The sequence below is a fragment of the Acipenser ruthenus genome, chromosome 22 (assembly GCF_902713425.1).
Source record: "Acipenser ruthenus chromosome 22, fAciRut3.2 maternal haplotype, whole genome shotgun sequence".
NCBI lineage: Eukaryota > Metazoa > Chordata > Actinopteri > Acipenseriformes > Acipenseridae > Acipenser > Acipenser ruthenus.
In genome coordinates this window covers 13,942,135-13,963,224 of record NC_081210.1, presented here as the reverse complement: position 1 = coordinate 13,963,224, position 21,090 = coordinate 13,942,135, and the positions used below count along the sequence as shown (strand labels likewise).

Below are 21,090 nucleotides of genomic sequence, written 5' to 3'. Positions count from 1 at the left end.
TAATATGTTTTATCATATAAAGTAGAAATAGTTTCCCTTGCAGGGTTTATAAATAGCCTATTTAGCAAAACCACTCGCGGTTTAAAGTTAAATGCGTTACTCAGTTGGCTAAATTTGCACATGTATACAGAATTTGGCATTTTTTAAAAATATAGCCAATCAGTGATATTTAAATAATGTGTAGCTTTTAGTAACAACTTAATTATACGATAAAAATAATTAAGCATGTCAACATTTCATGCAGCTGACAAGATGATAAAAAGGGCCAAAACCTGGGAAATCTCAGACTCTGAAGCAGAAAGTGATACAGAAAACCACCTCCACAGGTCTCAGACTGGAATTTCAACAGTCAGCCCCGAATTTAAATGGCGTCTATCAAACTGTGACAAGGAAACCTCCACCACCACCAACAACAACAACAACAACAAAAACAACAACAACAACAACGCAGAGCATTATGACCAAAGTGTTAATGAGACACCGAGCAATGCCACGCACGAGAAAGATGCGCTGGCTCTTCCACAGACAACCACTGGTTCCATTAGTGACTCCCCCAGCCCTACAGGGAAGAGGAATCGAAGAACACAGGAAGAAATAGAAGCAGACAAAATAAAGGCTGAACAGAAGAAAGAAGAACGGGAAGCCCAGAAGAGAGAAAGGGAGAGGGTGAAGGAGGAGAAGAGACTGGAACAGCAAAAACGAAAGCAAGCAGCAGAGCTGCTCAAATGCTACCGGCCTGATCAGTGTTTAAAGTACATGACCGTCTGTATTGACCCAGGTGAGTGTGTGAGAGATGCCAACATAGACCACACTGCCTCCACTTTAACCACTAGACCACACTGCCCCCAGTCACTCAGCTCTAACCACTAGACCATACTGCCTCCCAGTCCCTCAGCTCTCACCACTAGACCACACTGCCTCCCTCCCAGACCCTCAGCCCTAACCACTAGACCATACTGCCCCCCAGTCCCTGAGCTCCAACCACTAGACCACACTGCCTCCCAGTCCCTCAGCTCTAACCACTAGACCACACTGCCTCCCTCCCAGTCTCTCAGCTCTAACCACCAGACCACACTGCCTCCTAGTCCCTCAGCTCTAACCACTAGACCACAATGCCTCCTAGTCCCTCAGCTCTAACCACCAGACCACACTGCCTTCTAGTCCCTCAGCTCTAACCACTAGACCACACTGCCCTCAGTCCCTCAGCTCTAACCACTATACCACACTGCCTCACAGTCTCTCAGCTCTAACCACTAGACCACACTGCCTCCTAGTCCCTCAGCTCTAACCACTAGACCACACTGCCTCCTAGTTCCTCAGCTCTAACCACTAGACCACACTGCCTCACAGTACCTCAGCTCTAACCACTAGACCACACTGCCTCACAGTACCTCAGCTCTAACCACTAGACCACACTGCTTCCTAGTTCCTCAGCTCCAACCACTAGACCACACTGCCTCCCAGTCTCTTAGCTCTAACCACTAGACCACAATGCCTCCTAGTCCCTCAGCTCTAACCACCGGACCACACTGCCTCCTAGTCCCTCGGCTCTAACCACTAGACCACACTGCCCCCCTCCCAGTCGCTCAGCTCTAACCACTAGACCACACTGCCTCCTAGTCCCTCAGCTCTAACCACTAGACCACAATGCCTCCTAGTCGCTCAGCTCTAACCACTAGACCACACTGCCTCCTAGTCCCTCAGCTCTAACTACTAGACCACACTGCCTCCCTCCCAGACCCTCAGCTCTAACCACTAGACCACACTGCTTCCTAGTTCCTCAGCTCCAACCACTAGACCACACTGCCTCCCAGTCTCTTAGCTCTAACCACTAGACCACAATGCCTCCTAGTCCCTCAGCTCTAACCACCGGACCACACTGCCTCCTAGTCCCTCGGCTCTAACCACTAGACCACACTGCTTCCTAGTTCCTCAGCTCCAACCACTAGACCACACTGCCTCCCAGTCTCTTAGCTCTAACCACTAGACCACAATGCCTCCTAGTCCCTCAGCTCTAACCACCGGACCACACTGCCTCCTAGTCCCTCGGCTCTAACCACTAGACCACACTGCCCCCCTCCCAGTCGCTCAGCTCTAACCACTAGACCACACTGCCTCCTAGTCCCTCAGCTCTAACTACTAGACCACACTGCCTCCCTCCCAGACCCTCAGCTCTAACCATTAGACCACACTGCCCCCAGTCTCTTAGCTCTAACCACTAGACCACTGCCTCCCTCCCAGTCTCTCAGCTCTAACCACTAAACTACACTGCCTCCCAGTCGCTCAGCTCTAACCACTAGACCACACTGCCTCCTAGTCTCTGAAAGAATAAAAGTAGATGTAGCGTTGCTATGAAAGTAGATGTAGCTCTGCTATGAAAGTAGATGTAGCGTTGCTATGAAAGTAGATGTAGCGTTGCTATGAAAGTAGATGTAGCTCTGCTATGAAAGTAGATGTAGCGTTGCTATGAAAGTAGATGTAGCGTTGCTATGAAAGTAGATGTAGCTTTGCTATGAAAGTAGATGTAGCATTGCTATGAAAGTAGATGTAGCGTTGCTGTGAAAGTAGATGTAGCGTTGCTGTGAAAGTAGATGTAGCGTTGCTATGAAAGTAGATGTAGCGTTGCTATGAAAGTAGATGTAGCGTTGCTATGAAAGTAGATGTAGCGTTGCTATGAAAGTAGATGTAGCGTTGCTATGAAAGTAGATGTAGCATTGCTATGAAAGTAGATGTAGCGTTGCTATGAAATGAAAGTAGATGTAGCGTTGCTATGAAATGAAAGTAGATGTAGCGTTGCTATGAAAGTAGATGTAGCGTTGCTATGAAAGTAGATGTAGCGTTGCTTTGAAATGAAAGTAGATGTACCGTTGCTGTGAAAGTAGATGTAGCGTTGCTATGAAAGTAGATGTAGCGTTGCTTTGAAATGAAAGTAGATGTAGCGTTGCTATGAAAGTAGATGTAGCGTTGCTATGAAAGTAGATGTAGCGTTGCTTTGAAATGAAAGTAGATGTACCGTTGCTGTGAAAGTAGATGTAGCTTTGCTATGAAATGAAAGTAGATGTAGCGTTGCTATGAAAGTAGATGTAGCGTTGCTATGAAAGTAGATGTAGCGTTGCTTTGAAATGAAAGTAGATGTAGCGTTGCTATGAAAGTAGATGTAGCGTTGCTATGAAAGTAGATGTAGCGTTGCTATGAAATGAAAGTAGATGTACCGTTGCTGTGAAAGTAGATGTAGCTTTGCTATGAAATGAAAGTAGATGTAGCGTTGCTATGAAAGTAGATGTAGCGTTGCTATGAAAGTAGATGTAGCGTTGCTATGAAAGTAGATGTAGCGTTGCTTTGAAATGAAAGTAGATGTAGCGTTGCTATGAAAGTAGATGTAGCGTTGCTATGAAAGTAGATGTAGCGTTGCTATGAAAGTAGATGTAGCGTTGCTGTGAAAGTAGATGTAGCGTTGCTATGAAAGTAGATGTAGCTTTGCTATGAAAGTAGATGTAGCATTGCTTTGAAATGAAAGTAGATGTAGCGTTGCAATGAAAGTAGATGTAGCGTTGCTATGAAAGTAGATGTAGCTTTGCTATGAAAGTAGATGTAGCTTTGCTATGAAAGTAGATGTAGCATTGCTTTGAAGTGAAAGTAGATGTAGCTTTGCTATGAAATGAAAGTAGATGTAGCGTTGCTATGAAAGTAGATGTAGCGTTGCTATGAAAGTAGATGTAGCGTTGCTATGAAATGAAAGTAGATGTAGCGTTGCAATGAAAGTAGATGTAGCGTTGCTATGAAAGTAGATGTAGCTTTGCTATGAAAGTAGATGTAGCATTGCTTTGAAGTGAAAGTAGATGTAGCTTTGCTATGAAATGAAAGTAGATGTAGCGTTGCTATGAAAGTAGATGTAGCGTTGCTATGAAAGTAGATGTAGCATTGCTATGAAAGTAGATGTAGCGTTGCTATGAAAGTAGATGTAGCGTTGCTATGAAAGTAGATGTAGCGTTGCTATGAAAGTAGATGTAGCGTTGCTATGAAAGTAGATGTAGCATTGCTATGAAAGTAGATGTAGCGTTGCTATGAAAGTAGATGTAGCGTTGCTTTGAAATGAAAGTAGATGTAGCGTTGCAATGAAAGTAGATGTAGCGTTGCTATGAAAGTAGATGTAGCTTTGCTATGAAAGTAGATGTAGCATTGCTTTGAAGTGAAAGTAGATGTAGCTTTGCTATGAAATGAAAGTAGATGTAGCGTTGCTATGAAAGTAGATGTAGCGTTGCTATGAAAGTAGATGTAGCATTGCTATGAAAGTAGATGTAGCGTTGCTATGAAAGTAGATGTAGCGTTGCTATGAAAGTAGATGTAGCGTTGCTATGAAAGTAGATGTAGCATTGCTATGAAAGTAGATGTAGCGTTGCTATGAAAGTAGATGTAGCGTTGCTTTGAAATGAAAGTAGATGTAGCGTTGCAATGAAAGTAGATGTAGCTCTGCTATGAAAGTAGATGTAGCTCTGCTATGAAAGTAGATGTAGCGTTGCTGTGAAAGTAGATGTAGCGTTGCTATGAAAGTAGATGTAGCTTTGCTATGAAAGTAGATGTAGCGTTGCTTTGAAATGAAAGTAGATGTAGCGTTGCTATGAAAGTAGATGTAGCGTTGCTATGAAAGTAGATGTAGCTTTGCTATGAAAGTAGATGTAGCTTTGCTATGAAAGTAGATGTAGCGTTGCTATGAAATGAAAGTAGATGTAGCGTTGCTATGAAAGTAGATGTAGCGTTGCTATGAAAGTAGATGTAGCGTTGCTATGAAAGTAGATGTAGCTTTGCTATGAAAGTAGATGTAGCGTTGCTTTGAAATGAAAGTAGATGTAGCGTTGCTATGAAAGTAGATGTAGCGTTGCTATGAAAGTAGATGTAGCGTTGCTATGAAAGTAGATGTAGAGTTGCTGTGAAAGTAGATGTAGCGTTGCTATGAAAGTAGATGTAGCGTTGCTATGAAATGAAAGTAGATGTTGCGTTGCTATGAAAGTAAATGTTGCGTTGCTATGTATAGGAATATAGACTGGTAAGGACTTGAGGCTACAGATATAAAGCAAGGTGTAATGCAGCCTAAATGCCCCTGTGACACAGCTGTGTTGGAGGTGGCTGGCTCTGAAATCCTGTGGGAGTCTGTCCACATGATGGAGTCCAGGAGCACAATCCAACCCCAGCCTGTTCCCTGCAGCATCACCTGGACCAGAGAGATCCCACAATGCAATACCACGGATGTGGTAGGTACACATTCGCTAAACATTACCGTTGCCACATTAACAGTTGAGCATTTAGTCTAGAAAAAAACAGAATTAGCAAGGGCTTGATTGAATTCTTTAAAACAGGAGTTGACAAAGTTATCCCCAGTCAGTACTTTAAAGTAATTGTAGTTATCAGAATAATAACTTCATGAGCTACGTAGGTATCAGATGTGCAGTTTTCAAAGAAACACATGGTATAGAAAACATGTATTTTCATTTTAAAACAGACATCTGGGTTAAAAAAGCATTCTCAGTCTGCTTGCCTTGCCTGCCAGGAAGTCAGTTATTGCAGAACTTCTTTCGTCATTTCACATCAGCAGTGTCTTCTGGGTCATGTTACTGGCTGAAAGCATATCAGTCAATAGGGGAAGCAGCGGGTTGGTTATTGAAAGAAAAGAAACCAGTGAAGGGGTGGGGACAATTTCACGGTGGGAGGGTTCTCTGGTTCTGACAGGGAGGGGGGAGTCAGTTGAGGGGTTCTCTGGTTCTGAGGGGGAGGGGGTGGGGGGGTGGGTCATTGGAGGGTTTGAGGGGTTCCTTGATTCTGGGGGATGAGGGGGGAGTCAGTGGAGGGGTTTAGGGTTTCCTTGATTCTGAGGGGGGAGGGGGGAGTCAGTGGAGGGGTTCCCTGGTTCTGAGAGGGAGTCAGTGGAGGGGTTGAGGGGTTCCCTGGTTCTGAGGGAGGAGGGGGGAGTCAGTGGAGGGGGTCCCTGGTTCTGAGGGGGAGTCAGTGGAGGGGTTGAGAGGTTCCCTGGTTCTGAGGGAGGAGTCAGTGGAGGGGTTCCCTGGTTCTGAGGGAGGAGTGGGAGTCAGTGGAGGGGTTGAGGGGTTCCCTGGTTCTGAGGGGGGAGTCAATGGAGGGGTTGAGGGGTTCCCTGGTTCTGAGGGGGAGTCAGTGGAGGGGTTGAGGGGTTCCCTGGTTCTGAGGGAGGAGGGGGGGAGTCAGTGGAGGGGTTGAGGGGTTCCCTGGTTCTGAAGGAGGAGTGGGAGTCAGTGGCGGGGTTCCCTGGTTCTGAGGGGGAGTCAGTGGAGGGGTTGAGGGGTTCCCTGGTTCTCAGTGTTTATCTCTTGCAGGCAGAGATGGAGGAGAGCTCAGTGAAGGAGGAGCAGATTATGATGCTGGTTTCTCAGGAGGAGTTTCTAGAAATGGCTGTCTCCATGAAACAGGTAGGCCCTCCCATTGACAGTGTGCTTCCCAGTTAAAATTACTGAAGAAACCCTTCATCACCACCCCGCTAGATGTGTCAGGATGATACACATGAAATCAAGTACAAATTAAGGTAATACAACAGTTCCATGCACTCTCTGCCATGCACACCCATTTATTATAGCACTCTCAAATGTGCCGTTTTTAAAGAAACACTTGCAAATGTAAATGTGTATTGGTCCCTCAAAAAAGTAACTAGGTTTTAAATATGTTGGTAATGTTTCTGTAAATCTTAAAAAACATGCTGAGTTTGAGAGAGTTTCTGGAACACTGTGGCACGCATGTTTTGTAGACAAATCTAAATGACAAACAGTAGATTTGTAAAAAGCTTGTTGAACATTCTTTCAACTGTAAAGTGATGAATATAAAGCATTGCAGTGACTGTGTAAAACCTCATCTGGAAACCTGTAACGTTAGAGGAGAATAAGGTTACCATTGAGACCCCACCCCTGGGGTATAAAAGTAAGGACCCTCTGTTAACAGAGTGGAGAGCGCTGATGTCAAGCTTTAATTAAAGGGTATATTGGAATAATTAACCCAAGAAGATGCTTGATCTGGAAAGACAATTGGACCAGTGAAACTGGACTGGAACCAACAGAACTCTGTCTTTTTGAGTTTCATCGTCTCAAACTCTCTCTGTGTTTTGAGTTTCCTCGTCTCTGCCCCACCCCTCCTCGCTCCACTGTTAAGGGACCAAATCCTCAACCAACTTCTAATGTGTATAAACAGCTTCACATGACATTACCACAGACTGGAGGGCTCTAACACGTTAAACTGATTGATTGTTTGGTTATTTTCTCTGATTGATCCCATTCTGTAACTCTGTACTACATGACTGAATCACTTATTTACTCCTCTAGCTATTCTGTATTCAATACAACTGCATTACTTTTCCAGAGTTGTTGTATATCGTTATGGATACATATCGTTGTTGTATATCGTTATGGATACATATCGTTGTTGTATATCGTTATGGATGCATCATATATTTGAACTTTTGAAGTATTGAAGTTGGATTTCAGTTAATTTGACCCAGGGGATGATAATCTTAAATAATTAAACACCCCGAATCTTCATGACACAAACATGCATTTTCATTTTAAAACATGATATCTGATATCCTCCAGGTTAAAAAAAAAGTCTGTTTGCAAGCCTTTGTTTTACACTGTCTTGCACTTCCTGGGTCACTTCATCTCTAGAGTGAACTTGTCCCCACCCCTTCAGGACATGCTGGCTTCTTCCCCTAATGACAGGAGACACTGCTGGGATGAAATGACCAAGGAAGTAAAGCAGTAACAGACTTATAACATGGTGTAGAGATCTGTATAATAGTGTGTAGTGTAGAGGTCTGTGTAATAGTGTGTAGTGTATAGGTCTGTGTAGTAGTGTGTAGTGTAGAAGTCTGTGTAATAGTGTAGTGATCTATGTGTAGTGTTGAGATCTGTGTAGTATTTTGTAGTGTAGAGGTCTGTGTAATAGTGTGTAGTGTAGTGTAGAGATCTGTAATAGTGTGTAGTGTATAGGTCTGTGTAGTAGTGTGTAGTGTAGAAGTCTGTGTAATAGTGTAGTGATCTATGTGTAGTGTAGAGATCTGTGTAGTAGTGTAGAGATCTGTGTAGTAGTGTGTAGTGTAGAGGTCTGTGTTGTAGTGTAGAGATCTGTGTAGTGGTGTAGAGATCTGTGTAGTAGTGTGTAGTGTAGAGGTCTGTGTAATAGTGTAGCGATCTATGTGTAGTGTAGAGGTCTGTGTAGTAGTGTGTAGTGTAGAGATCTGTGTAGTAGTATAGAGATCTGTGTAGTAGTGTGTAGTGTAGAGGTCTGTGTAATAGTGTAGCGATCTATGTGTAGTGTAGAAGTCTGTGTAGTAGTGTGTAGTGTGAGATCTGTGTAGTAGTATAGAGATCTGTGTAGTAGTGTGTAGTGTAGAGGTCTGTGTAATAGTGTAGCGATCTATGTGTAGTGTAGAAGTCTGTGTAGTAGTGTGTAGTGTGAGATCTGTGTAGTAGTGTGTAGTGTAGAGGTCTGTGTAGTAGTGGGTAGTGTAGAGATCTGTGTAATGTAGATATCTTTGTAGTAGTGTGTAGTGTAGAGGTCTGTGTAATAGTGTAGCGATCTATGTGTAGTGTAGAGGTCTGTGTAGTAGTGTGTAGTGTAGAGATCTGTGTAGTAGTATAGAGATCTGTGTAGTAGTGTGTAGTGTAGAGGTCTGTGTAATAGTGTAGCGATCTATGTGTAGTGTAGAAGTCTGTGTAGTAGTGGGTAGTGTAGAGATCTGTGTAGTAGTATAGAGATCTGTGTAGTAGTGTGTAGTGTAGAGGTCTGTGTAATAGTGTAGCGATCTATGTGTAGTGTAGAAGTCTGTGTAGTAGTGTGTAGTGTGAGATCTGTGTAGTAGTGTGTAGTGTAGAGGTCTGTGTAGTAGTGGGTAGTGTAGAGATCTGTGTAATGTAGATATCTTTGTAGTAGTGTGTAGTGTAGAGGTCTGTGTAATAGTGTAGCGATCTATGTGTAGTGTAGAGGTCTGTGTAGTAGTGTGTAGTGTAGAGATCTGTGTAGTAGTATAGAGATCTGTGTAGTAGTGTGTAGTGTAGAGGTCTGTGTAATAGTGTAGCGATCTATGTGTAGTGTAGAAGTCTGTGTAGTAGTGGGTAGTGTAGAGATCTGTGTAATGTAGATATCTTTGTAGTAGTGTGTAGTGTAGAGGTCTGTGTAATAGTGTAGCGATCTATGTGTAGTGTAGAGGTCTGTGTAGTAGTGGGTAGTGTAGAGATCTGTGTAATGTAGATATCTTTGTAGTAGTGTGTAGTGTAGAGGTCTGTGTAATAGTGTAGCGATCTATGTGTAGTGTAGAGGTCTGTGTAGTAGTGTGTAGTGTAGAGGTCTGTGTAGTAGTATAGAGATCTGTGTAGTAGTGTGTAGTGTAGAGGTCTGTGTAATAGTGTAGCGATCTATGTGTAGTGTAGAAGTCTGTGTAGTAGTGTGTAGTGTGAGATCTGTGTAGTAGTGTGTAGTGTAGAGGTCTGTGTAGTAGTGTAGCGATCTATGTGCAGTGTAGAGATCTGTGTAGTGTATAGGTCTGTGTAGTAGTGTGTAGTGTAGAGGTCTGTGTAATAATGTAGCGATCTGTGTAGTAGTGTGTAGTGTAGAGGTCTGTGTAATAGTGTAGCGATCTATGTGCAGTGTAGAGATCTGTGTAGTGTATAGGTCTGTGTAGTAGTGTGTAGTGTAGAGGTCTGTGAAATAATGTAGCGATCTGTGTAGTAGTGTGTAGTGTAGAGGTCTGTGTAATAGTGTAGCGATCTATGTGTAGTGTAGAGATGTGTGTAGTGTAGAGGTCTGTGTAGAGATGTGTAGTACTGTAGAGGTCTGTGTAGTAGTGTAGAGGTCTGTGTAGTGTAGAGATCTGTGTAATGTAGAGATCTTTGTAGTAGTGTGTAGTGTAGAGGTCTGTGTAATAGTGTAACGATCTATGTGTAGTGTAGAGATCTGTGTAGTAGTGTAGAGGTCTGTCTAGTAGTGTGTAGTGTAGAGATCTTTGTAGTAGTATGTAGTGTAGAGGTCTGTGTAATAGTGTAGCGATCTATGTGTAGTGTAGAGATCTGTGTGTAGTTTAGAGGTCTGTAGTGTAGATATCTGTGTAATAGTGTAGAGATCTGTGTAGTAGTGTGTAGTGTAGAGATTGTGTAGTAGTGTAGAGATGTGTAGTACTGTAGAGGTCTGTGTAGTAGTGCGTAGTGTAGAGGTCTGTGTAGTAGTGTAGATGACTGTGTGGTAGTGTGTAGTTTAGAGGTCTGTGTAGTACTGTGTAGAGGTCTGTGTAGTAGTGTAGAGATCTGTGTGTAGTGTAGAGGTCGTGTAGTAGTGTAGAGATCTGTGTAGTAGTGTAGGGATCGGTGTAGTAGTGTAGGGATCTGTGTAGTAGTGTAGAGGTCTGTGTAGTACTGTGTAGTGTAGAGGTATGTGTAGTACTGTGTAGTATAGAGATATGTGTAGTAGTGTAGGGATCGGTGTAGTAGTGTGTAGTGTAGAGGTCTGTGTAGTACTGTGTAGTGTAGAGGTATGTGTAGTACTGTGTAGTATACAGATGTGTAGTAGTGTAGAGGTCTGTTTAGTAGTGTGTAGTGTAGAGATATGTGTAGTAGTGTGTAGTTTAGAGGTCTGTGTAGTATAGAGATATGTGAAGTAGTGTAGAGATCCGTGTAGTAGTGTGTAGTGTAGAGGTCTGTGTAGTAGTGTAGAGATCTGTGTAGTAGTGTAGAGATCTGTGTAGTAGTGTAGGGATCGGTGTAGTAGTGTAGGGATCTGTGTAGTAGTGTAGAGGTCTGTGTAGTACTGTGTAGTGTAGAGGTATGTGTAGTACTGTGTAGTATAGAGATATGTGTAGTAGTGTAGGGATCGGTGTAGTAGTGTGTAGTGTATAGGTCTGTGTAGTACTGTGTAGTGTAGAGGTATGTGTAGTACTGTGTAGTATACAGATGTGTAGTAGTGTAGAGGTCTGTTTAGTAGTGTGTAGTGTAGAGATATGTGTAGTAGTGTGTAGTTTAGAGGTCTGTGTAGTATAGAGATATGTGAAGTAGTGTAGAGATCCGTGTAGTAGTGTGTAGTGTAGAGGTCTGTGTAGTAGTGTAGAGATCTGTGTAGTAGTGTAGGGATCGGTGTAGTAGTGTAGGGATCTGTGTAGTAGTGTAGAGGTCTGTGTAGTACTGTGTAGTGTAGAGGTATGTGTAGTACTGTGTAGTATAGAGATATGTGTAGTAGTGTAGGGATCGGTGTAGTAGTGTGTAGTGTAGAGGTCTGTGTAGTACTGTGTAGTGTAGAGGTATGTGTAGTACTGTGTAGTATACAGATGTGTAGTAGTGTAGAGGTCTGTTTAGTAGTGTGTAGTGTAGAGATATGTGTAGTAGTGTGTAGTTTAGAGGTCTGTGTAGTATAGAGATATGTGAAGTAGTGTAGAGATCCGTGTAGTAGTGTGTAGTGTAGAGGTCTGTGTAGTAGTGTAGAGATCTGTGTAGTAGTGTAGAGATCTGTGTAGTAGTGTAGGGATCTGTGTAGTAGTGTAGAGGTCTGTGTAGTACTGTGTAGTGTAGAGGTATGTGTAGTACTGTGTAGTATAGAGATATGTGTAGTAGTGTAGGGATCGGTGTAGTAGTGTGTAGTGTAGAGGTCTGTGTAGTACTGTGTAGTGTAGAGGTATGTGTAGTACTGTGTAGTATACAGATGTGTAGTAGTGTAGAGGTCTGTTTAGTAGTGTGTAGTGTAGAGATATGTGTAGTAGTGTGTAGTTTAGAGGTCTGTGTAGTATAGAGATATGTGAAGTAGTGTAGAGATCCGTGTAGTAGTGTGTAGTGTAGAGGTCTGTGTAGTAGTGTAGAGATCTGTGTAGTAGTGTAGAGATCTGTGTAGTAGTGTGTAGTGTAGAGATCTGTGTAGTAGTGTGTAGTGTAGAGGTCTGTGTAGTACTGTGTAGTACTGTGTAGCGTAGAGATCTGTGTGTAGTGTAGAGATCTGTGTAGTAGTGTAGAGGTCTGTGTAGTAGTGTGTAGTTTAGGGGTCTGTGTAGTACTGTGTAGTGTAGAGATCTGTGTGTAGTGTAGAGATCTGTGTAGTAGTGTGTAGTGTAGAGATCTGTTTACCAGATGGGGTTAGAAAATGAAAATACATGTTTTGTTATAACGTGTTTTTTTTCAAAACAGCACATTAATGGAATGAGGAAGGCTGTTGAGTCCTGGCACTTTGGATTCTCCAGACAAGCTCAATGCCAGATTTAGAGAAAATTATAAGAACTCAGTATGGAGTAACTGACCCCAGAAGCACTTTGTGCTTGTAAACACCATACCAAGTAAGAATGTACAAACACTGAACCGCTGTGATTGTAAACACCATACCAAGTAAGAATGTACAAACACTGAACCGCTGTGATTGTAAACACCATACCAAGTAAGGATGTACAAACACTGAACCGCTGTGATTGTAAACACCATACCAAGTAAGGATGTACAAACACTGAACCGCTGTGATTGTCAACACCATACCAAGTAAGGATGTACAAACACTGAACCGCTGTGATTGTAAACACCATACCAAGTAAGGGAATGTAGAAACATATTCTTCAATTACATCTGTGTGTTAAATATTTGTGAAGTTACAATTGACAGCGTTCACAGTGGTGTTAACGTTTTACTCTTGGGTTGTGAACGCTCTAACCCCTCTAACAATCCTACCTGTTGTGAATGCTCTAACCCCTCTAACAATCCTACCTGTTGTGAATGCTCTAACCCCTCTAACAATCCTACCTGTTGTGAATGCTCTAACCCCTCTAACAATCCTACCTGTTGTGAATGCTCTAACCCCTCTAACAATCCTACCTGTTGTGAATGCTCTAACCCCTCTAACAATCCTACCTGTTGTGAATGCTCTAACCCCTCTAACAATCCTACCTGTGTTGCACTTCCATTTGGTACATACTATAGGTCCCACATGTCCAAAGAAATACATACATATACACACTTATAGTAAACAAGGATTGTTATTTTAAAACATAAATGGTAAATGGTACTACACTGGTTCAATAAACCTCTGCAAGCCATGCTTTCAGTGAGTGCTGCACTTCCCTGAGTGACATTTGTCTCCACCCCTTCAATGGCTTCTTTCCTGTCAATAACCAATCAGCTGCTCCCCCTATTGACTGACATGCTTTCTACCAGTAACATGCCCAGGAGACACTGCTGGGGTGAAATGGCCCAGGAAAACTGTACCAGACGTCCTGAAAGGCATGGCTTGCAAACAGATGAACCGAGAGTTGTGCCAGATAACTGTTTTAAAATGAAAATACGTATTTGATATGTGTGTGTTCTTTTTGTTTTGAGATCTATGTAATTTATGGAAGTGAAAAACAGCTAAGATTTATGGAATTATTTTGTTAGCTACAATTCATTTCAGTATGCTTTATGCATTACATTAGATTTGATCACTGTGGGGTTTAACATTTTGTTGTCAGGTTTTAGAAGCCCCACAGTCCCTCTCTAAAAATGCCCCAGTTTGCAGTGACTTCTGTTGTTTGCCATTGCAACTGCTGCGTGTTTGTAGATTAGAAACTGAATGTGTTTTCTCTTGGTACAGAGCCAGCTTGGGCTTCCGCAAGATGATGATGTATCTGATTCAAAGTCTTCCCTCCTGTTTGATTTTCTTCAGAAAGAACCTGGAAAGACCGGCACTCTTGCAGTCCTGGGCTGTGAACCACACAGCTGGTAAATGTTCTCTCGATGTGTTCTGCTGGTATCGCGAAGGGGTGTAGTGGAGGAGGCTGCATGTACGCATATCAAACATCCATCTGGAGAACTGCTTCTCCAATTGTCACGACACTCAGGATTAACGTTATTTCTTCTGTCAGTCCTAATGTTTATTCTATACCAGGGGTGCCCAACCTTTTTGCATGGGTGGGCCACATAGACCTAAGGGCAACCTTGCGTGGGCCAAACAAATAATATATTTTCATAAGATTTTAAAAGAATCATAAATACTGGTTCCAGTTTTCAATGTTTGCCAATTTAAAGTCATCTGTTTTTATTTATTTGCGTTTAGCTTTTTATTAGATTGCAAATGCCTGTTTCTGTGCAGAGGACTATCTCTTAAAATAAAATAAATAAATAAAATGTTAAAATGTCACACAGCACAATGTACCTGTCAAATAAAACAAGCATCAGATTGCCAAAGACAGAAGAAAAAAAAACAGTAAAAATTACGAATAAAGAAAAATATACACTTACTGACTTAGTGAGAACTTTGAGGTTGTTTCTCAGCTACCAGTTTCTCAAAGTTGGAAACGCTTGTGCGTAGTACATCATACAGGTGGTCGTCTGTCAATCGGGACCTCAGCTTAGGCTTATTCAGTTTCATGAGTGAGAGTTTGTTCACAGATGTATGTGCTGCCAAAAACTGTGCACATTCGTCTTGCAAATTTTTGCAGATTTTGGAATTGATCGTTGGGAAGCAGGGAGTAAAACTCGACCAATTTCTTCTCGTGAAACATATCCTTTAAACCTGAGCTACGCTGCAAATCAGTAAGTTCCATTTGAAGAGAAGCAGGGAGCTTATTCACCTTCGCAACAAAGAGGTTTCAAACAGACGGATGTCATTTGCTTGTGACTTGAAGTCGGAAAATCTGGCCTCAAAATTCTCAATCAACAGGTCTAGTAATTTCACCATACGGGCACAAGGGAATAGAACACTGACATTTTCGTCCTGACTAAGTTCTTCGCAGGACGGAAAATCAGACAGTGTACCCCAGTCTGAGTGCTGTCGTAAGAGCTTGAGTTTTGCCTGAAAGCCTTTCACATCTGAGTATAACTGGGAAACAAGCCTTTCTTTACCTTGCAGTTTTAAATCGAGGTCATTCAAGTGACTTGTTATATCTGTGAGAATCGCCAGATCCCACAACCATACCGGGTCTGAGAGTTCGGGACATTTTTAGACTTCTCGTTCATGAAAATATTGATTTCATTCTGCTGGGCAAAAAAACGTTTGAGGACATTTCCACGGCAAAGCTAACGCACCTCACTGTGGTAAAGCACGCCCCCATATTCTGAATCCATTTCCTTCAGAAAAGCTTGAAATGAGCAGTGATTCAACCCATGTGCCCTGATTGAGTTTACAGTGCAATGCAGTGCAACTCCATCAGTCTTTCAGCATTGTATGAATCAGCCTCCTTACACACCCGACCAATCACTCCAGTCTTGCTCCCTACCGTGTTCTCAGCGTCATCCGTTGTCACTGCGGCACGTTGATTCCAAGACAGACCGAGGCCCTTAGTGATATCGGAAAGTTTCTGAAACAACTCTTCATCTGCAGTCGTCCGAAGTGTCTGGAGCACAGCAAGCTCCTCTGTGATTTGAAACGCCTCGTCTATCCCATTAATGAAAATTAGCAGCTGAGCACTGTCCACAATATTGTTGCTTTCATCCAAAGCTACTGAAAAATTCTCAATTTGCAACTTTTTCACTGAGCTGTAATTTTAAAGCGGTACTGATATCTTTGATTCTTCGAGTGATAGTCTGTCGAGACAGACTTACAGATTCCATAATGCTTCTTTTTTTTTCAGGACACATTTCCTCCATTGCTACATTCATGCAGTTTTCTTTATAAACTCCCCCATCAGAAAAGGATTTGCACTCACTCCCCAGTAAATGAGCAACGCGGTAACTTGCTTTCTCTGCGGCTGCATTTTCTTCTTGTCTCCTCCTTAGCATTTGCTGTAAACCTCCGGCCTCTTTTGTCAAAGACGTTATCTTTGCAATCCGTTATGGTCCCTTGTATTTTCCCCTGTGTTTCTTATCGTAGTGTCGCTTGATATTATATTCCTTCCACACTGTAACAGTTTCTTTGCAAATGAGACATAATGCTTTACTTTGAGGCACAAAAAATAATTGATCAGTCCACTTATCCTGAAAAACACGACATTCAATGTCCGCTTTCCGTTTTTTTGTTGGAGGCATTTTTGTAGCTAAGTAATACACATTTACTGACCCGGTTTGTAGAATTGCATCAGCGACAGACTCTTGCTGATTTGAGCATGTCCAAAAGCGTCCAGTTTTTTTTCCATGTGTTTCCGTAGTGATTTGAGATGCAGTTCATCTGCAGAGCAACAATCACTAAGGACGCCAGCTGCCGTATTAATGGTAACCAGTTTATGTGCTTGCATGGAACACTAAAAAACAATTCAAGTACCGTATGCGAAACGTGAAAATGATAATATAAAACCTGTGAATCACTGCAAGTTATGCTGTGCCAGCAAGCAGGTCGCGGGCCATATGAAATGCTGTGGCGGGCCGTAGGTTGGGCACCCCTGTTCTATACGATTCTGTCTGACAGCTCTGTTTTGAATGTACAGCTATGGCAATGGGTGACTTGTGCTTTAACTTGTGCAGATGCTTCAAAGGGGCAATCTCGTTCAGACTGTGTTAATCATGCCTGAAACGCTTGTATGTGTGAATGGGTAGCATCACGGCTGAGGCTGGGTACCGTCAGGAATGAGACTCAGAGGCAGGAAGCTGCAGTTTAAATCATGTTTATTTACCAAGACAGGAGCCAAACAAACACAGGAACAAAATAAAGGTTGAAAGAAAACAAGTCATTTAAACAAACGCTCCCTATATTCAGGCTGGACAGTCGTCTTCTCTGAATTATCCCTCTCCTTGTTCAGGCTGGACAGTCGTCTTCTCTGAATTATCCCTCTCCTTGTTCAGGCTGGACAGTCGGCTTCTCTGAACCCTCTCTCTTAAACAAAGGACCTGCAGTGCGTGCATCAAACCATATACCACGTGGCTGGGGCTTGATTGACCATCAATTAGGCAATCAAGACCCAGCCACTTTCCACACGAATTAAGCCATCCCTGCCAAACTTAAATTCAAAGTATTTAAACTTTATTTACAACACATACAATATTTACATGCAGGGCTTCTGCCCTGCCACAGTGTGCTTGACTGAGTTTTACGTTTTTCATTGCACTAGCAGCTAGAGTTATTCATACTTACTATTGGTTCAAAGAGACCACCTTCTTACCAGAGCAGACGATATTGATCTGTTATGACCTGCAGGTGTCCACTAAGCACTATGCTTATGGAAGATAAGCGAAAGGTTACCAAACCCTTCTATAGATCCCGGTATATGGTTAAATCATTACAAGAGAAGATCTCATCTCTTTGTCTCCCTCAGATCTCATCCTCAGTGTCGCTGTCCTGTGTGCTCATGTCTCGATGCTGGCACTGCAGGCCTGTATTTAAGGTGTTGACTGCCTTTCTCTTGTTTCAGGTGTTTTCAGAGAGGGGTCTGGAGAGGCAGAGGCCTTGAGGTGACAGAGGCTGATATCGAAGAGGTAAGTGATTGTAGCTAAGAAAATAATTCCATGCCTTGCACATACATTCACTATACAGGGCTTATGTGTATTTTCATTTTAAAACATGATGTCTGTTACTACACTAGCGTAAAGAAATCGCTGAAAGAAATCACTGTATTTCTTTTGAACCTGCACATCTGAGGTCTGTATAAAGAATGCATGTGCAGCGCTGGTAACTGAAGCACAGATATGTGTCTTTATATTGACGCACCAGCACCCTCTAGTGCACTGCTGTGCATTACCAGACAACCAGAACACTTGAGCCAGTGACGGATCACTAGATGGCACTGTGGCTCTATAAAGACAGTTTAGCTGATCTAGTCTATATTACACATCTCTGTTGCAGGCAGCTGGAACTGAAGAGCAGCTCCTGAACTCCAACTGGTCCCTTAAAGCCTTGTGTGCAGGGTAGTTAAGCCAGTGTGTCTTTATAGTAGTAAGTTCCAGCTCCTTGTTGTGTATGACTGTCTATTTGGGGAAAGACCTGTTTCAGTTTTACACACAGAAAGTGTCGAGTGCTGACACACTGTCGGTCTGGTCTGTGTGGCAGTGTTTCTCAGGGTGCTGCTCTCCTTGCAGCTGCAGAGACGCACTGTTAACTGCACTGGGTCTGTGTGGCAGTGTTTCTCAGGGTGCTGCTCTCCTCTAGGTGCTGGTCTCCTTGCAGCTGCAGAGACACACTGGAGTTCTATTCCTGGAGTCCTGGAAGGAGCTGAGCAGGCATGTCTGTGCTGTCACCAAGGCTGTAGCAAAACGGCCCTTCAGGTAAGTGCTGACAGGCCAATCTACTGAGAAAACCTGCCGTCTGGGTGCAGTAACTTAAACGTGGGGCGCAGCATTGAAAACACTAGTGTTCTCTTTCAATTTCAATCTCCTGTCAGTAAAATCCATCCCCCGCGACGTCTGTAAATTCATCAAGTTGGAGCATCAGTGTGATGAAATCACAGTATGATAAGCAAACATGCAAGAGTGACAGAATGAACAGACAGTCAGATACCCTGCTATACCCCTAGTATCTGATATTCCAAATCATTTAAACAAAATTATGTTATTACCAAGTTTTATGACAAGTGGATAAGCGGTTCTCCAGATATATGTGCAGGGTGATACTCATGCAGTGTGCAGGGTGATACGCATGCAGCGTGCAGGGTGATACGCATGCAGCGTGCAGGGTGATACGCATGCAGCGTGCAGGGTGATACGCATGCAGCGTGCAGGGTGCCACGCGTGCGCACGACCGCCTCCACTGTATCCCCTTTGCACAGGGTTTTATCCCTGGGTAGGGATAGCTTTATTGGCATGACCTTTATTTAAGGTCTCCCAAAGCAATGTTATTGTGCTCAATGGTGACTGTGATTACAGATTATATTTAACAGCAACAAATGCAGTACAAACAGGAAGGGCAGTGTTTTATATTGTGTCTCAGTCTGCGACTGGCTAAGAGTTGCAAAAAAATCTGGACTTTTAGTAAATGTGCTCACTCTTTAATTTTCAAAAGTATAAATCTGCTTTATTTCATAAGAACATAAGAATGTTTACAAACGAGAGGAGGCCATTCGGCCCATCCTGCTCATTTGGTTGTTAGTAGCTTATTGATCCCAGAATCTCATCAAGCAGCTTCTTGGAAGATCCCAGGGTGTCAGCTTCAACAACATTACTGGGGAGTTGGTTCCAGACCCTCACAATTCTATGTGTAAAAAAGTGCCTCCTATTTTCTGTTCTGAATTCCCCTTTATCTAATCTCCATTTGTGACCCCTGGTCCTTGTTTCTTTTTTCAGGTCGAAAAAGAATATTTTTCAACTTAAAAATAATGTCAGGTTGTATTGTGTAAGTAATAATACAAATGTAACTTGCCTTTTCCACAACTGTATTAATGTGATTTATTTTACTCAACATATTTTGTCAAAATATTATAATTTGTCAGTATTATTTGGAATTTTATAAAAATGAGTTTTGTTTTGGTTTGGGAAAACCATAACCGTTGCATCCCTACACTAGAAGACACTCTCTTCCCACTAACTATCCCAGTCAGGCTTTAATCATTGTCTGTTCAGTCATTTGTTCAGTCATTGTAGGCCATTTGCTATTAGTCTGTCTGAGAGCCTTCAATTCATCCCATTAATTACCAGCAGGTCCCAAACACCACTTATCAGAAGAGTCTGCTGCTGTCTGCTGCTTTCCTTCCTTCATACAGAATCATTTTGCTCCATTTTCTCCTGACAGCACATGCAGTGGTGCAAACCTTCTCAATATGGTGGTGGGTTATGCTGTTTGGAGAATTATCAGCTGGGCTGCAACAGGATTGATTGACACCACAAGCACTCAGTTATTTACAAGCATCTATTTTAGGCACCAGAAGCAGTGAGGACTGCAGCAGAGTCGATAGAAGAGACCCAGCTCTGTGCTGCACTCGGTAGCATCATAAAGAACATGCTAATATTCACAATGGAACATCAGAAGAACATGGTAATATTCACAATGGAACATCAGAAGAACATGGTAATATTCACAATGGAACATCAGAAGAACATGGTAATATTCACAATGGAACATCAGAAGAACATGGTAATATTCACAATGGAACATCAGAAGAACATGCTAATATTCACAATGGAACATCAGAAGAACATGGTAATATTCACAATGGAACATCACACAGAACATGGTAATATTCACAATGGAACATCATAAATAACATGCTAATATTCACAATGGAACATCATAAATAGCATGCTAATATTCACAATGGAACATCAGAAGAACATGCTAATATTCACAATGGAACATCACACAGAACATGGTAATATTCACAATGGAACATCACACAGAACATGGTAATATTCACAATGGAACATCACAAAGAACATGGTAATATTCACAATGGAACATCAGAAGAACATGCTAATATTCACAATGGAACATCAGAAGAACATGCTAATATTCACAATGGAACATCACAAAGAACATGGTAATATTCACAATGGAACATCAGAAGAACATGCTAATATTCACAATGGAACATCACAAAGAACATGGTAATATTCACAATGGAACATCAGAAGAACATGCTAATATTCACAATGGAACATCAGAAGAACATGCTAATATTCACAATGGAACATCACAAAGAACATGGTAATATTCACAATGGAACATCAGAAGAACATGCTAATATTCACAATGGAACATCACAAAGAACATGCTAATATTCACAATGGAACGCACACCCTATGCACTGTGTCCACGACTGAGACGTTTAATGTATCACAGGTGGTCAGGCAGAGGCGATGTTAGCAGCTCATCTCAGCTTGTGAGACTGTCGACCATGCAGATATAAAAACCCTGTGCAGAATGTGACCATCTCCAGGTTAATATGTTGCTAAACTGGAGACTGTCACATGTATAAAAACCTGCAGCTTCTGTTGTTCAGGGGTGGGGTTGTACAGAGAGGAGGTTCGTGAGAGGGTAGGAAGAATTCAAACGAAAGTAAAAAGAAAAGTAAAGAAATGCAACACGTGCGGGAAAGCACCAGCATGGTACTCGGTGGTGTCAGTTTTTGAGATTTGTTTTTGTTTGACCATTTATTTTGCTGTGCAGTGCAGTGTTTTTTTGTGAGTGTGGTTTTTGTTTAAAAATGTTATTTTAAATAAATATGCGCGCACCAGCACTTTCCTCCTGCAAGTACCTGTCTGCCTCTGTATCCACTTCCTGGTCTGGGGA

General features: G+C 42.4%; 1 protein-coding gene across 10 annotated transcripts in view; it reads left to right on the top strand.

Annotated features, from left to right (window-relative positions):
• LOC117431536 (probable crossover junction endonuclease EME2) overlaps window positions 1-21,090 on the top strand; it is a 33,473-nt gene that overhangs the window by 841 nt on the left and 11,542 nt on the right. For 3 of the 10 annotated variants that reach the window (XM_034052539.3, XM_058995998.1, XM_034052538.3), the window contains exons 2-7: window positions 245-778; window positions 5,110-5,249; window positions 6,345-6,437; window positions 13,597-13,724; window positions 17,285-17,348; window positions 18,019-18,134. In XM_034052539.3, the coding sequence (XP_033908430.3) occupies window positions 253-778; window positions 5,110-5,249; window positions 6,345-6,437; window positions 13,597-13,724; window positions 17,285-17,348; window positions 18,019-18,134 (1,067 nt within the window). In that variant the 5' untranslated portion in view covers window positions 245-252. Of the gene's footprint in view, window position 1; window positions 779-5,109; window positions 5,250-6,344; window positions 6,438-13,596; window positions 13,725-17,284; window positions 17,349-18,018; window positions 18,135-21,090 lie in introns of those variants that run through there. The other 7 variants (XM_034052537.3, XM_034052536.3, XM_034052535.3 and 4 more) reach the window with 3 other exon arrangements.